The 15,758-nt window shown below is 41.2% G+C and overlaps 1 protein-coding gene across 1 annotated transcript in view; it reads left to right on the top strand.

Annotated features, from left to right (window-relative positions):
• Nucleotides 1–15,758, top strand: part of LOC142492359 (E3 ubiquitin-protein ligase PHF7-like) — a 125,919-nt gene that overhangs the window by 91,484 nt on the left and 18,677 nt on the right. Inside the window, exon 8 of the mRNA XM_075595006.1 lies at nucleotides 7,598–7,714. Coding sequence (XP_075451121.1) covers nucleotides 7,598–7,714 — 117 coding nt within the window. The remainder of the gene's footprint in view (nucleotides 1–7,597; nucleotides 7,715–15,758) is intronic.

The following is a 15,758-nucleotide window of genomic DNA, read 5'->3' as shown; positions in this document are numbered from 1 at the left end:
TTTGGATTTTAAGATTAACATCCAAATAAAGGTGTAAATCTAGATAATTTATATGATTGTCATGATGCATATCTGTAAATGTAAGATTATAAGTATTTAAGTTTAAATATTAAAAAAAAAGCAAACAGTGTCTGTAGATCCCCACACCAAATCATAAGTAGGTCATCAATATAGCAACGATAGAACATAATATATTGTCTAAAAGGATTAGTGTCACCGAAGATGTGGAGAGTTTCCCAGAATCCCATAAATAAGTTCGCATAGGACGGTGCAAAAGATGTGCCCATCGCTGTGCCTTGTGTCTGTAAATAATATTGTTTATCAAATAGAAAATAATTATGTTGTAATAAAAACATAACACAATCTAAAATAAACGTGATTTGTGCCAATTGAAGATTTGAGTGATTAAGAATGTGACTAACCGCTTTAATCCCCATTGTGTGATCTATAATCGTATAAAGAGAGGTCACATCTAATGTGACCCACATATATGTGTTACACCATGTGATATCCTTAACATCTGAGAGTAAATCTAATGAGTTTCTCAAATATGAAGGCAGTTCCTTCACTAACGGTTGCAGAAAATAATCCACGTACCTAGAAACACCAACTCCCAAAGACCCAATGCTTGATATAATAGGTCTGCCAGGGGGGCAGACCAGAGACTTATGGATCTTTGGGAGATGGTGAAAAATAGGCACCGTGGGGAAAGGATTGTAAAGATAAACCGATTCTTGATGTGATAAAACCCACAACTTCTTGCCCAGATCGATAAGCTTCCCGATCTCTGTAAGATATAATTGAGTAGGGTCACCATCAAGTTTGCAGTAAGCTTCTGAATTGTTAAGTCTCAGAGCTTCAGCATGATAAGTATCTACATGCATCACTACCACTGCTCCTCCTTTATCCGCATTTTTTATTATTATATCCCGCCTATTCCTGAGGGAGCATAGATGTTGACATTCATCTTTTGTTATATTATCATAACTGGATGATGAAAAGCTGTAGCCTTTAGCTAAAAGCTGTAAGTCTTTTTCTACCAGTTTTTCGAACGTTTCTAAATGTGGTCTCTTGGAAAAGAAGGGACAAAAAACAGATTTATCTTTGTAGGACATATGTTTACTATTAGTTAAGAACAAAAATTGTTCAGAAGACTCAATAGTTTGGATATCAGTGGTATCTTCTTCTGCATGTAGATCACTCATATTTTGTAAGGTACTGTATTCTTTGAATGATAATTTGCTGTCAGTGATTCCATCAACCGGAGAGCATGGATAAGAAATATCCATGCTGTCAGGTGGAGGATCATCAGAGACAGCAATATTCCTAGAAATAAATATTTTTTTGAGTGATAGTTTTCGAATGTATTTCTGAAGATCTATTATTGTATTGAATAGATCAAAATCATCTTTTATTGCAAAATTCAATCCCTTTTTGAGAATCCCCACTTCACCCTCAGTTAATTCAATTCCTGAAATATTAAGTACATTATTTTCACATGTTAGTGATCCATCTTCCTTCTCTTTACTTGCCCTTCTTTTGGGCAAGCGCCTTGTCTTTTTAAAGGGTTTTTTGAGCTCCTCAACTCATAAGATGTTGACGCTTCCTCTTGTTGACGTGAAGGATACTTAGTGTGTCGAACTTCATGATCTGTATGATCGCTGTATCTGTCAGTATCTTCATCTGTGGTAAAAGAGACCACTTGTTGGCGATTGTCCGTATCTGACAAGTCCGACATACTGGATGCTTCTGAAGATTTATTTTTTAATATTGATCTCTTGGGGGTCGATTTTCTAGGGTATTCTGTTTTCTTGTGAAAGTGTTTCTTATGTGTATTGTCGTGCTGATTAGGAGCCCTCAATGGAGGTGGTTTCTGCCATATATATATTTGGTTCCGCTCGTAGTCTGCCCGGTCTCTATCAAATTTTTTCTGTTTCTTCGTCATGATATCCTTTTCAATATCTTCTATACATTTTGACAATTTTTTGTCCATTGTGTCAAATTTATCCATGTCTCTAAATGTGTTCAGATTTAGTTGAAGATCTTTTATGGTCTTTTTCACTATATTTCTCTCCTGTACCTTGGTCTTGATAATTAGGTCCATAAGTTTCTCTGAACATTAACCTAAGATTTTGATCCAGTTTAGTTCAAAGTCATTTCAGGAACAAGACATTAATTATGTTTTCTGTCTGTCTGTTTACTTGTTTAGAAATAGCGTCCGTTATTAACACGAACCCTCGGCCCGATGACGTGTGACCAAGAGCTCACTTCCCATTGGATACTCACATCTGCCAATTGGGTGTTTCAGCCGGTTTCGCGCCACTGCGGTGACGCTTCACGCATCAGATGGAGGCGGGGGGATGTCTATATCAGCTGTGAGAGACGCGACATACAAACACTCTTTGACAAAGGGCTGCTGCCCGAAACGCGTTAGAGATTTGACCTGCTATTGTACCATGATGTCTACCATGGAATAAAGTGCTTTTAACTCTACTTCAACTAGTGGTTGAAGCCCATATCTTGCCCATATCTTGTTGCTGTGCTCTGCTTTTTTCCTCGTGGAATCCTCCTGCTGTCTTGCTCATCAAGCGTGATGCATGCCAACTGATCAACCGCCCCAAAACTATGAGTACTCCTCTCCTTTATACAAAGGATTGGAGGATTATTCATCTATTATGGAATAAGTGCCATTCTCCAGGGTGACGACATAGGTTAGTGGTGCTCATACAGAGATCTGTTTGTTCACATTGACTCTAGCATTGGAGTTCATACACCACATGTCCCCACATAAATGAGTCAAACAAGGCACACTGTATCTTATGTAACTCACGAGGCTGGATGAAAGTTGTTCCCGTAACTTATGATCGGCATTCTTCAAGACATGATTGCATTATAGTGTCTCAATATTGCTGAGCACCAAATTTTGGAACCCTTCCTATTTTTTGTGTTTCTTGACATTAGCCTGCGCTAACCACATCAGATCGGTGAACCAATCCCTGTGTTCCGCCACATACTGGAGCACGGTCTCATCTCTTATGGTCTTCCCTCCCGGAACAGGTCGAGTAGTTCACAGACCCGGCGCTCATATAGAAATTCAAAGGGTGAGAAGCTGGCAGTCTTGCGAACAGTAGGTGCTGCAGGTGCACTTTCCAGTCTCCTTCTTCGACCTCCACACATGCCCACAGCATTTGCTTCAGAGTGCTATTGAACCACTCGCACAGTCCTTTGGTTTGAGGAAGGTATGGGGCCATGCGATGCGGGGTTACTCCACACACAGCCCTGAGACTTTGGAGCAGCTCACTTATGAACAGTGTTTCCAGGCCAGTCAGGATCTCACTAGGGAAACCTACCCTAGTAAAAATAATGATCAGTGCCTCTGCAAGCTTGCGAGTGTCAATGGAGGAAAGAGCTACCGCCTCCAAGTACCTGGTTGCAAAGTTCACGACCATTAAAATATACCTTTTCCCTGGCCTACTAGGGATCATCAGGGGCCCGATGATGTCCGCCGCCACTCACTGGAAGGGTTTCCTAATCACCAGTAGCAGCCTCTGTGGGGCCTTCATCCGACTGCTTTGCTGCCCAACTCGCTGGCAACTATCGCAGGTGCGGCAGAACATCGATGTAAGGGGCACCAGGGGATATCTCCAGAGCTGGGGATGGCCGGTCACAAATTCTGCCACAGTGGCTGTTTACCATGTACTGGACAGCTTGCCAACGGTGACCAATTCCCGAACCTTGGTCAGGCATTTAAGCATAAAATGCTCTTTGATCATGGGGTGCCTTAAACGTGTTCACCCCGCCCACGGCGATCCACCATTTAGAATGGTGCTCCAGCCGGGACATGAACTCTAGGTGCGTGTCCTGGGACCCTTTTTTTAGAGCTCTGAACTGGGCCCAGTATGTCTCTGGTGTAATGGCATATCTGGCCAAGAGTACAATCAGGTAGTCCTTTGCATCCTCCCAGTCCATCTCTTAGTGCGCCATGGCTGCTTTGCCGCGTAGCTGAGAAGCCAGGTATTTGACCCAGTGGCCCGGGACTTCGATCGGGGAAGTTCTTGGGTGGTCATGAGCTGGATCATGACGACTCACTCAGCAGAGGTAGCACTGCTCACCAGGTCCTCCAGAGCATGCCTGCCTGACGGCATACTGATCTCGGCTGCGAGTAGCACCGCAGGAGTCTCCCAACTCATCACTTGAGCTGCACAACAACTTTCAGGGTCCTGAAGGACTGGCCACCACTGCGGGGCTTCCCAGCGTCTCAGTTCCAACCACTGAGCGCCTGGCCTCATTGGCCACCAGGTTGGCAACCAACTGTTTCTTGTCGCGGTTCCCAGTGGTTTGGACCAATCCGGAGTAAAGGGAGGTTACCGAACTTCCAGGTTAGCCCACAGAGGTGAGCTTACGTTGTGCGGGGCATTTCAACGAACCAATGGGAATTGTGCCCACAGAGCACAGTCCCAGAAACGGTTCCCCTTGTCCTCCCAATACTCCACAAATCAGTGTCTGGGCCAAACAATGGTTCCCCCACACCTGAGTCCACAGCCCTGCCTTGCTCAAAAATGTTGAAACAATTATTTAACATACAGTAAGCCTCTGTTTCTCGAAGTGCTGGAGCCAAGCTACAACATTTAATATCAGCCCAATGTGGGCACAGTACACAGATACCGGATTGGTACAATAAACTGTTCATACATAAATAAATACATGATATGATTGACAGGTAGGGGTAATGGCAGGCTTAACCTTTATTTAAAGAGTAGTCAAATCTACAATCACAACAACAACTCCTGAAAAATCACATCCAGTATGTACTAGAATTTCTACAAGAACTAGGCTTAATCATAAATTAGGAAAAAAGCTAATTTATACCCACACAAAGCATTCACTTTTTAGGTCTGCAATTCGACACAAACCACACACAGCAAAGTCTATTTGCCACCAAACAAAAGGGAATATCTTCTAAAACAAGTCAGACATCTCAAGACTGCCTCAAGCATATCTCTATGTCATGCTATGACAATGATAGGGCTCACGTCAGTCTCTATAGAAGCAGTTCCATGGACAAGTCAGCATACACGTCCTCTCCAGACGGAGGACCTAAGGAAGTGGGACAGAAATTCGAGGTCACTAGAGAAGTAGTTCTCTCTCTCTCCCCAGAATAGAACCTCTCTGAGGTGGTGGCAGCAGAAATGAAATCTACTAGCAGGCCGCTCCTTAAAAACTCCACCATGGATAGTGCTTACCACAGATACAAGTCAGTTTGAATGGGGAGTGTGCTAGTAGAAACACACAATTCACGGGCAGTGGCATCAGGTCGAGAGAAAATTGCCATAAAATCTGCTAAAATTACGGGCAGTCTTCAAAGCTCTGGAAGTTTTCGAAACCCAGTTGAAATGCAAGCCTATCAGAATCTAAACAGACAACGTAGTAGCAGCCACAAATATAAATCACCAAGGGGTACTTGTCCAGTACTCATGAGGGAGGCCATGCAGATACTGTCTTGGGCAGATAACAACAGTCTCAGTCTGTCAGCAGTCCACATCAGAGCGAAGGACAATATTTGCCAAATTTTCTCAGCCGCCATGAAATTCTACAAGAAGAATGGTCACTTCACCAATAAGCTTTTCAATAACTAACTCACAAGTGGGGGAGACCAGAGATTGATCTGATGGCAAGGAGGGAGAATACAAAGCTCAGCATGTTTTGTTCCTTCTACCAGAATGACTGGAACATTTAGATGAAATGACTCTGAAATGGAATTTCAGGCAGCAGACATCTTTCCTCCAGTTCCAATGGTTCCGAGAATCCTCAAGAACATCAAGCAGGACAAAGTGACCGTGGTGGTGATCATCCCATAGTGACCCAGAAAAACTTTGTTTACAGACTTATTAAACCTATGAGCAGAACCATACTGGATACTACTAAACAGGGAGGACCTTCTGTCTAAAGGTCCAGTACACCACCCCAGCATAAAGAGACTGAAGTTGACAGCTTGGAAGCTGAAAGGTGAATAATGAGACAACAAGGACTATCTTCACCAGTCATAGAGACCCTTTTAGTCTCGTAAAATGGTGACCTCCAAGATGTACAGTACATGAAAGTCTGGAGACGGTTGAGAAGGAAAGGAACCTACATTTACTGGATGTGAGATGTCTGATGGAATACCTGGAGAGAACTCAAGAATTCAGGAAGTAAAAAAAGCTTCTGTTTTGGGGGAAATCAAAGGAGAGAAAGCTTCTATTGGATCATACAAACAATACAGATAGTGTATCAAAGATCCAACATGCAAATTCCCGCAAGAGCGGTAGTGATCACCTGGGCGGTGAAAGCCCAGACATCAGCAGAACAGATCTACAAGGTGGCTGCATGGAAAAATATACACACTCTCACCAAACATTATACATTGTATGTGCAGGCATCCCAAGAAGCAGCCCTCATCAGAAAAGTCTTACAGGCTGCAGTAGATTAAATTGTTTTATTTGCAGTGCTTCTCTTTTTTTCCCTCCCTTGCCATTGCAGTCATAAATGCCATGGGGCTGCAAAATGGACAGAGAGAAAAGGGCAAATTTGGCTTAAAATGTGTTGACCTAACCATGTATTACTATGAACAACACTACAAGGTGCCATACTGTATATAGGACCGGTGCAAGCTTCTTCCTGTCCTATTCAGGAGTTGAAGTCTATAACAATGGTGCTGCCTGATGGGCTGAAGGAAAATGAATTTGCGGAAAGCCACATTTTTCCTTTTCACGTGTGAAATAGGATTAAAGATGAACAAATAGAGCTGATGTTTGAATATTACTTTATACCAAACAAAAGGAAGGTATGTGTGAATAAAAGTCATTTTGCTTGTGTTGTTTATGACGTCACTTTGTTCTGTATGTTGTCCAATTCATACATTTTAAATATGCTAAATCTTTACTATGCTTTAATAGCTGCAAAGACAACCGCAAAGATCTGAATCCTTAGTGCACACAGATTGTCTTAACTAAACATTTGGTGGCATATGGAAATGATCTTTTTGTTTGTACCGCATCAAAACTAGTAGCACTAAGTACTTTTGCTTTACTCATTATCACCAGATATTTTGAGGAGGTTGGCACTAGTGGCTGTAATCAAAAAAAGGGAAAGTGTGATCAGCGCTAATGCTTAAAATACAATGTAGTAACAATATAAATTACAGTGATTACCATGAAAACTTTTACTTAAAGATGAGGCTGCGTAGGCAAAATGGGATTACCACAAATCAACAAAAACAGTAAAAACAGAAAACCGGCGCCTCCAAAAATGTAATGTGAAATCTGACCAAATAGAGAGTCCAATCGGGGATGGCAAGCAGTCCTGAGGGAAATTCCCTCAGGACTGCTTGCCATCCCCGATTGGACTCTCTATTTGGTCAGATTTCACATAACATTCTTGGAGGCGCCGGTTTTCTGTTTTTACTAGTGGCTGTAATAGTTTTTTAGCTGGACTTAATGCTCTATTTTATGACATTTTGTAAGTATGATTGTGGTGTAGTGTGGTAATTAAAGGGATTAAAAAAAATACCTGGTATAAGTATATACAGTGTCTAATTTTCCATGCAATCAACTTTCAGAGATGCATCTTGGGAACTTGAAGAAAATGCATTCAGTGAGTTACTTGAAGTTCATCAACGATGTGATGTAGAAAAATGCCTTTGTGATTCGGGAAGGGAATACTTTGAAACAAGAAGGTAGGTGGGATATCTTGGTCAGATTAAGCTAAAAAATGTGGTATCTTTTACGTCTAAACGATCCCGTTATCTTCAGTGCTATCTACAGTAAACAAGTTCTTGCAGACTGATACAATAAACATGGAATATTTTTGGGGTGAACAAATGATATATTACACATAAAAAATGGGAATCGTATCAAATTTTGATTTATGAAGTTGCTGAAGTTTTTACTCACAATCTTCTATGTCCTACAAGGTGTGCAAAACCTTGCATGATGGTGCAAATTATGCAAAACGTTCCTGTAAGAGACGTTTTCAGAGGTATGCAATGGAGACTGTTTTAAGGTGAAATTAAAATAAGGCTTTATTGCGCCTGTTGCTTTAAACACAGCAAACATATAAATCAGCAAACAAAATCCGCTCCACTCTAGAGTATATATACACTTGTGATCCAGTTCTCTTTAACTACGTGGTTAGCCCAGTGATTCACCAGCACAAATCATAGAGACATTTATCAATATACATAGACATAGATAATAGTCTTATAAGAAAAGTCTTATCTGTTAGCTGGGTTGCTGTAGGTGAAGCTTCTCTGTTCTCTTGGATCCGCACCCTTGTGTGCTAAGGCAATGTCTGGCTCCAAGTTTAGAATCTTGTCCCCTTTGTCTTGTTGTCAGCTTGCCGCTCAAGACATCTGTCCTTCCTTGGTTCAGCCCAGTTGTGGACTAAGGAATCTCCCTTCCTGTCTCAGAGGCAGGCTTTTTCTAACACCTGTAATCAGCCAGGTGGTGTTAGTTAATTGCCTACCAGCAGTTAACCACCACACTCCTGGATTAGAGGCACATTTGTGAACAGGGATAAGTCCCCTGTTACAGTTCCCTTTTTGAGTAATGAAAAATGCAGAAATGCAAGAAATAACAGACTGAAAGGGCTCACCAAGTTTCACTCTCCTGTTGTCTGTTTTATTTTCCGATTGTCCCATTTCTTTGTAAAAAATTTTGCTCCCTTTTCCACCCTATTTTCCTCTTCTGTTGCACTCTTTCCTAAAGCCTTCTTCGATATATCTTTCTCTGCAATTGAGCCTGTCACGGGAGACCAGTGCTTATCACACAAAAATTGAACAGAACGTGAGATAAAATAAATTACAATTCACACAAGAAACACACACAGCTTGATGTACAAGATAACACGAAATAACACTTACGGGAATGAGGTAAAACTAAATAAATGGTTTCCAGAACGAAAGTCCACAAAATACAGTCTCTAGGTATCAATTCCCAGGAGCGGGGTTGATACGCAAACAAGAGACGCAAGACCGTCTTTGGCTAGGGGCGCCGCTTGCAGCCCCTGTTTCTCCGCCGAAAGAAGTATCTTCGTTCTGCCCTTACAGAATTCGTTTACAAGTCCTTAGTTCTAACGAACTTTCGTAGTGGGGTACAATCCTTGGTCACGATGGAATCGTCTCTGTACCGCACGCTATACCTTCTGATGGATCACAGAAGAACACAGTTGAACACCCACCCGATAGTCTGCACGGGCTTATAAAACCCTCCCAAGCCTATCTGGGAAATACACAGCCAATCTTGGCGTTGGAAGCAAATTCCCACCCAATGGCACATTTGCCAGCAATTCCTGCAGCAGGGCAAAGGGCTTCATGGTATGCCATGGGTCATGCGCTACCCTCACACTTAAACCACTTAGCATACCTGACCAAGCCCCCATGCACGGCGACAGAAAGTTTACCTTTCTCCAGGATGCCCGGACATCTGCTATGCAAACTGTTTATATACACTTCCTGACATTTAGCACTTTCCCCAGGTCGGTATCTTTTGAAGCACAGGACTTTTGCAAACACTCTGGAGTCAGCTCCACAGGGTGTCTCAGAAGTCCGGACTTACATTATGCATGACTCATCCCTGATCATAAATGACAATGGTGAATGCTCAATGTATCTGCTGTCCTGCCTGGCTGAAATGTTAAAGTCCCGGTTCCTATAACTTTAAAATACTAAACCCAGAGCTACTTCTCATTTATGCCTTTAAATAAATGTTAGAGTCTCATAACAATACCCGATTACATGTCTACCCCCTAGCACTCTGCACACCAAAAATTAGAAAGCTAGGACCTTCCTATCAAAAGTTAGCTGGTTAATTATGTGTGGGGTATGATGTGGTTTGTGGTTAAACTTTTCCCCGGTCTGCGGTTTGGGGCCAGGATGCAATGTTGCAATGCCCGGCCTCAATCGATAACCGCAGATGCACTTTACCAATTGACCTTAATTGAATGATGATTGAATGATTGAATGATGTGACTGTTGCAATCCGGCATCTTTTCCTGACCGCAGGCCACTTAACAATTTAGCTTGAGTTTAAGGCTTCATTTGCTTGTCTGCGGTTACACAGTGATACAGTGTTGTAATGCCGGGCCCAACCACATAACCACAGGAACGCTTATCCAATTAACTCTTTAAACAGTGCTAGAGGCCCCTTATTCCTAGCGGTCGCAGTTTAGACATATTATTACATATTAATAGGGCTGCAGCCAGCCCTGGGCTGCAGAACTGACACTCTACAGTCACTTTATCTGACTCAGGGGAACCCAGCCGAGCAGAACGCCTTTATTTCATGGCCTGGGTACCCTTCACCATCACAGATCCCTCATACCATTAGGCCTCCTTTTAGTCAATCTACTCCTTGTCTGCCTTTTCCCACGCTTAACTCTTTTCCCGCAGCTTCTCCACACTCTCAGCACTTCCACAGGTAGACTGAAAAAAAGCACATGACATTGCAGGAAGTCGAGGGAAGTAACACTGCATTCTGCAACACCTAGTATCATGTGACTTATATTACACTTCCTAAAACAGCATAGAGGAAGCTGTGGAGAGAAGATTTAAGAGGGGGAAAGGAAGGCTACAATTTAAGACTTGGCCAGCTTGCCAGGAGACGGCCCTTCTTTTCAGAAGTCTACTGGTCAATTCAGAAAGTTGGCCAGTCAGATTGCAGGACCATGTGACAATGAATGTTTATAATACTACATTTATAACCAGTGAGATTAAGGGTATACTTGGCCATAAGCAAGGCACAAGTTTTAAGCTCCATTACACCGCACAAAAGTTTATGAACCCCAATGACAATTACGGAAATGGTTTTTTTTGTTTTTTTTTTAAACAAAATGATGTATGAGTCAGGGCATGTGAAAAAGTAAGTGCAACACTGGTTTTATTAGCTAAATTAAAGGGGATAATTAGAATCAGGTATTTAAACAACTATGTAGATCTTCAGGTTTGAGTTTGGGAAGTCCCACCCTATATAAAGATCAGAAACTTTGTGAGTTTGGTCTTCAACATTCAGGTGTGTGAAAACATGTCAAGCCACAATCAAAAGAAATCTCTGTGGACACTCAGAAAAGCAAATACTCATCAGTCTAGAAAGGGTTACAAAATAATTTTTTTTATTTGATAAACTTGTTCTTTATTTGATTTTTCTGCCAAACGGTAGGAAGAGGATACAGGAAATAAAATAGGATAGCTCGAGACATTTAAATTAGAGAGAATTGCATAAATAAATTAACTGAACAATAAATGGTATAAAAAAAATAACACTATAAAAAAAACAATAAAACATAGTTTGACAATAATACGCTACATTGCATATATACCATTTCAATAGTTTTAGGATTATCTATCATACTGTAATTCTGGTGTCTTGGTGGAATAAAAATACTTTTTCGGATCAATTTTACATTTTGTTTCGTTTCAAACCCTTTTTTTTTTTTTTTTTAATATTGCTCTACTATTTAGTATTGTAGGCTTTTATATCTCCTTTGTTTTGTTGCTCCTTAAACTTGGAGAGTCCCCCTGGTGAGGTTATGTCTCCTATATAATTTCTCCATGGTTCCCAGACTTTTTGGAACTTTTGGACTATGTCGTTTAGTATCCATATTAATTTTTTTCCATAAGACACTCTCCAAAGTTTTGCTTTTACTATGTCTAGGGATGGCTGTTGTTCCTGTTTCGAGGCCTTAGCTATTTAACACCTGGTGGCTGAATATATATGTGTCAGTAGCTTGTTTTTGTTTGTTTTTTTTTTACCTACATTTTCAACTGGTCTACATAGTAATGCTGCCAAAGTTTCTAAAGGAAGTGTGAACCCGAGGATCACCTGTACCATATTAGGAGTGGTTTTCCAGAATCGTGTGACCTCTGGGCAATTCCACCACATATGTACAAACAATCCCTGCTGGCCACATCCTCTTGAGCAAAGAGGTGACGTGTTTTTAAAGAAAGTGGGCAGTCTTAGTGGGGTTTAATACCATTGGTGGAGCATTTTATATGTGTTTTCCTTAATTAGAACATATGTAGAGCTTTTTGAAATCTCTTCAAATATATCTTTCCACCCCTCTGGATCCAATTCTTATCCTCTTCCCATTTTTGCATACATTTAGGTTTTGTCGCAGGTTCGACATCCGCTATTAGACCATACACTGCTGAGATCAGGCTTTTTTGGCTTTCTATTGTGAGGCACATATCCTCAAACACTGTATGAACCATGTACGGGAGTTTGCTTCTTATATGATCTCTTAACTGGAGATATCTGAAGAAGGGGGATTTGTGTATCCCAATTTCTTTTGTTACTGTTTCAAAGCTTTTCATTACTTTATTTTCCCATAGATCTTTAACCCTTGTTATTCCTGCCTTGTTCCAATTTTAAAGGTTGCTCAAGGTAATGAATATGCAAAACTAGGATTCTCGAAATAAATAATTTTGACTTAGTCAGGCCATATTTCATTTTCAATGAGTCCCACATTTTGATTGAGTGTGTGATGGACTCCAGTGGTACGGTCAGTTTGGGTCTATCCTTATTAGGTAGCCATAATAACACGTCTATGCTTGAATATGACAATGTGGCAGATTCTATTTTTTAAATATTTTTTAAATATTTTTTTGAGCATGCCAATGAGTTAGCTGGCTTAAGTGCGCTGCTTGATAGTACTGCATTCAATGTGGTAGAGCTAGACCTCCCCCATTATTTTGGACTGGTAAAGTAAGGATTGTTTTATTCTCGCTTTTTTGTTGTTCCATATGAATTTTGTCATTTTTGCCTGTAGTTCCTGTATATCTCTAATCTTAATTTGCACTGGTAGGGTATGGAATAAGTACAGGATTCTTGGCTGCATATTCATTTCAATAGAGTTTACTCTACCTATCCAAGAGATATAATATCTGGACAATTCCTCTAGCTCTTTTTTCAGGGGTTTTCTCACTGTGGGATAGTTTGTCTCCTATATGGTAGCTTGTGTATTGGTTAACAGAATTCCAAGGTACTTTATAACCTGGTGCTTCCATTTGAAGTCAAAATTAAGTTTTATAAGTTTCACTCTGGGACAGCAGTCAGTCTCTCAGCATGGCAGCTTTCAGTCTGTCTTTTAAAACACTTCTGTTCACTCAGGAGTCAACTAGCTATTCTGGGGGAAATTAACTCTCTGTGTGTTGGAAAGTCCCATAGCATGCCCTATTCCAGCACCCAGAGGACAGTGATGGTATCACAGTATTTTATCTGTCTGCATGTTCAGGTAACATACCTTGTGGGTTCACAGTATAAGGAAGATATAGCCTTCATAAATTTGCCTCTGAATCCGAATGCCTTAAGTGTCTCAAACACAAAGCCCTAAACAATAGGATGAAAGGCTTTTTCTGCGTCTAGCGGTAGCAGCATTGATGGTGTATGATTTTGTTTAGCTATTTGGATCAAGTTAATTGTCCTTCTTGTGTTGTCTGCTTCTTGTCGTCCCTATATGAACCCTGTCTGATCTGCATCTATCAACTGTGGGAGATAAACATTTAGTCTAGTGGCTAATATTTTGGAAAATATTTTGAGATCCTTATTGATCAGTGAAATTGGTCCGTGGCTTTTATATTGTGTGGGATCTTTGCCTTCCATATGTATTAATATTATTTGTGATTCCAACATTGTCTGTGGAAACTTCTCTCCCTCTAAAATGTTGTTAAAAATCTTTACAAGATATGGCACTAGTATGTGTGATAATTTCTTATAATATATATTTGACAAGCTGTCTGGGCGTGGGGCCTTGGAACTCTTCAACCCTTTTAGTGTTTCTAAAACTTTTTCTGATGTTATTAGTTGGGATAGTGTTTTTATGTCTTGTGGCGTTAGTCAAGGTAATTCCACCTTCTCAAGGTATTTTTTCTGTTTTTCCTGGAGATTGTTGCATTTGTCTACTTTATTTCCATTATATAGTACTCGATAGATGTTGGTAAATTCATTAGCTATTATCTGTGGGTTAGCTGTGTGGTCACCGGTTTCCGTTTTTATATTTCGTTTCCTTGATTATACTGGACATTGTTTGTCCATAATCTGGTGGCCAACATTGTGTCGGCATTGTTAGCTTTATATAAAAAAAATAGGTTTGTCCATGCCATAGCTTTTTTGGCTTTGTTGGCCAGACAGATATTTAATTTCCCTCTGAGGTCTGACAATTCTCTTTCGATTGTTATATTTAAGTAATAATCCCCGAAGAACAGAGCATTATTGACCAGTAATGCCCTATTCTGAGGGGATTATTACTATTATAGACTAAATGTAGGCTTATTTTATAAATAATAGACACTTTTGTATAGTTAAATAGATTTTTTAAATTAAAATAAAATGGTAAATACATGAAACCACCTCTATATACGCTTACACTGCAGATATCTATATCCACACACTGCCGCTCCCTGTGTACACACACACACACACACACAACACAGCACCTCCTCTACACACACAACACAGCACCTCCTCTACACACACAACACAGCAGCTCTACACACACAAACTCTGCTGCTACACACACATGCTACACCCATAAACACTGCTGCTGACACTGACACACACACGCACACACACACACACACACACTGGAGCTCTAGACACACAACACAGCTCCTCCTCTACACTCACAACACAGCACCTCTACATACACAACACAGCAGCTCCACACACACAAACTCTGCTGCTACACACACACACGCTACACCCATAAACACTGCTACTGACACTGACTGACACACACACACACACACACACACACACACACACACACACACACACACACACACACACACACACACACACACACACACTGGAGCTCTATATACACACACACACACACACACACACACACACACAAACACACACAAACTTCTGCTACAGATACAACAACGGCACAACACACACACACACACACACACACACACACACACACACACACACACACACACACACACACACACACACACACACACACACACACACACACACACTAAAAAATGCAGCCACTTACTGTACTTTGCACTCTCCCCCCCACCTCTACGCACATCACAGCACAACACAGCACCTCTACACACACCCCCACACACACACAACATTGCACCTCTATACACACACAGCACCTCTACACACACAACACTGCACCTCTATACATAGCACTTCTACACACACAAACACAAACTGCTGCTACACACACATGCTACACCCATAAACACTTCTGCTGACACTGACACACACACTGGAGCTCTATACACACACAGCACCTCTACACAGATATACAACACAACAGCACAGCACACACACACTGCTACTGACACACTCACACACAAACTGCAGCCACAAAGAAACTGCAGACAGCCACTTACTTCTTTGCAAACTCCCCCCCAATTCAACTGAATCTGCTCAGAAAATCTCAGTCAGCTCGAGAGGGGGAGGAGTCAACCCGTGGCTGATACATCATGACCAATCCCCTGCCCTGTCTCAGAGCAGTTACTTCATTCTAACCAATCCCCTGCCCTGTCTCAGCTGTTCTGCAAGCTGATTGGCTGGAAATAAACACACTGAAAACTGCACTTTGCAAGCTGCTACAATTCCGGGGATTACTGATTGGATAATGCCCGGAATTTTAACCAATCAGAGAGCAGGGTTTTCAATATTGCCCGGAATTTTACTGCTTTAGCCTATAATATAACTTACTGTACTTTGTGTGGTTCGTGTAGTTTTTTTTTTTTC

Source organism: Ascaphus truei, chromosome 4 (genome assembly GCF_040206685.1).
Source record: "Ascaphus truei isolate aAscTru1 chromosome 4, aAscTru1.hap1, whole genome shotgun sequence".
Classification (NCBI taxonomy): domain Eukaryota; kingdom Metazoa; phylum Chordata; class Amphibia; order Anura; family Ascaphidae; genus Ascaphus; species Ascaphus truei.
The sequence above is the reverse complement of the archived record's forward strand: the minus strand, read 5'-3'. Positions and strand labels throughout refer to the sequence as shown.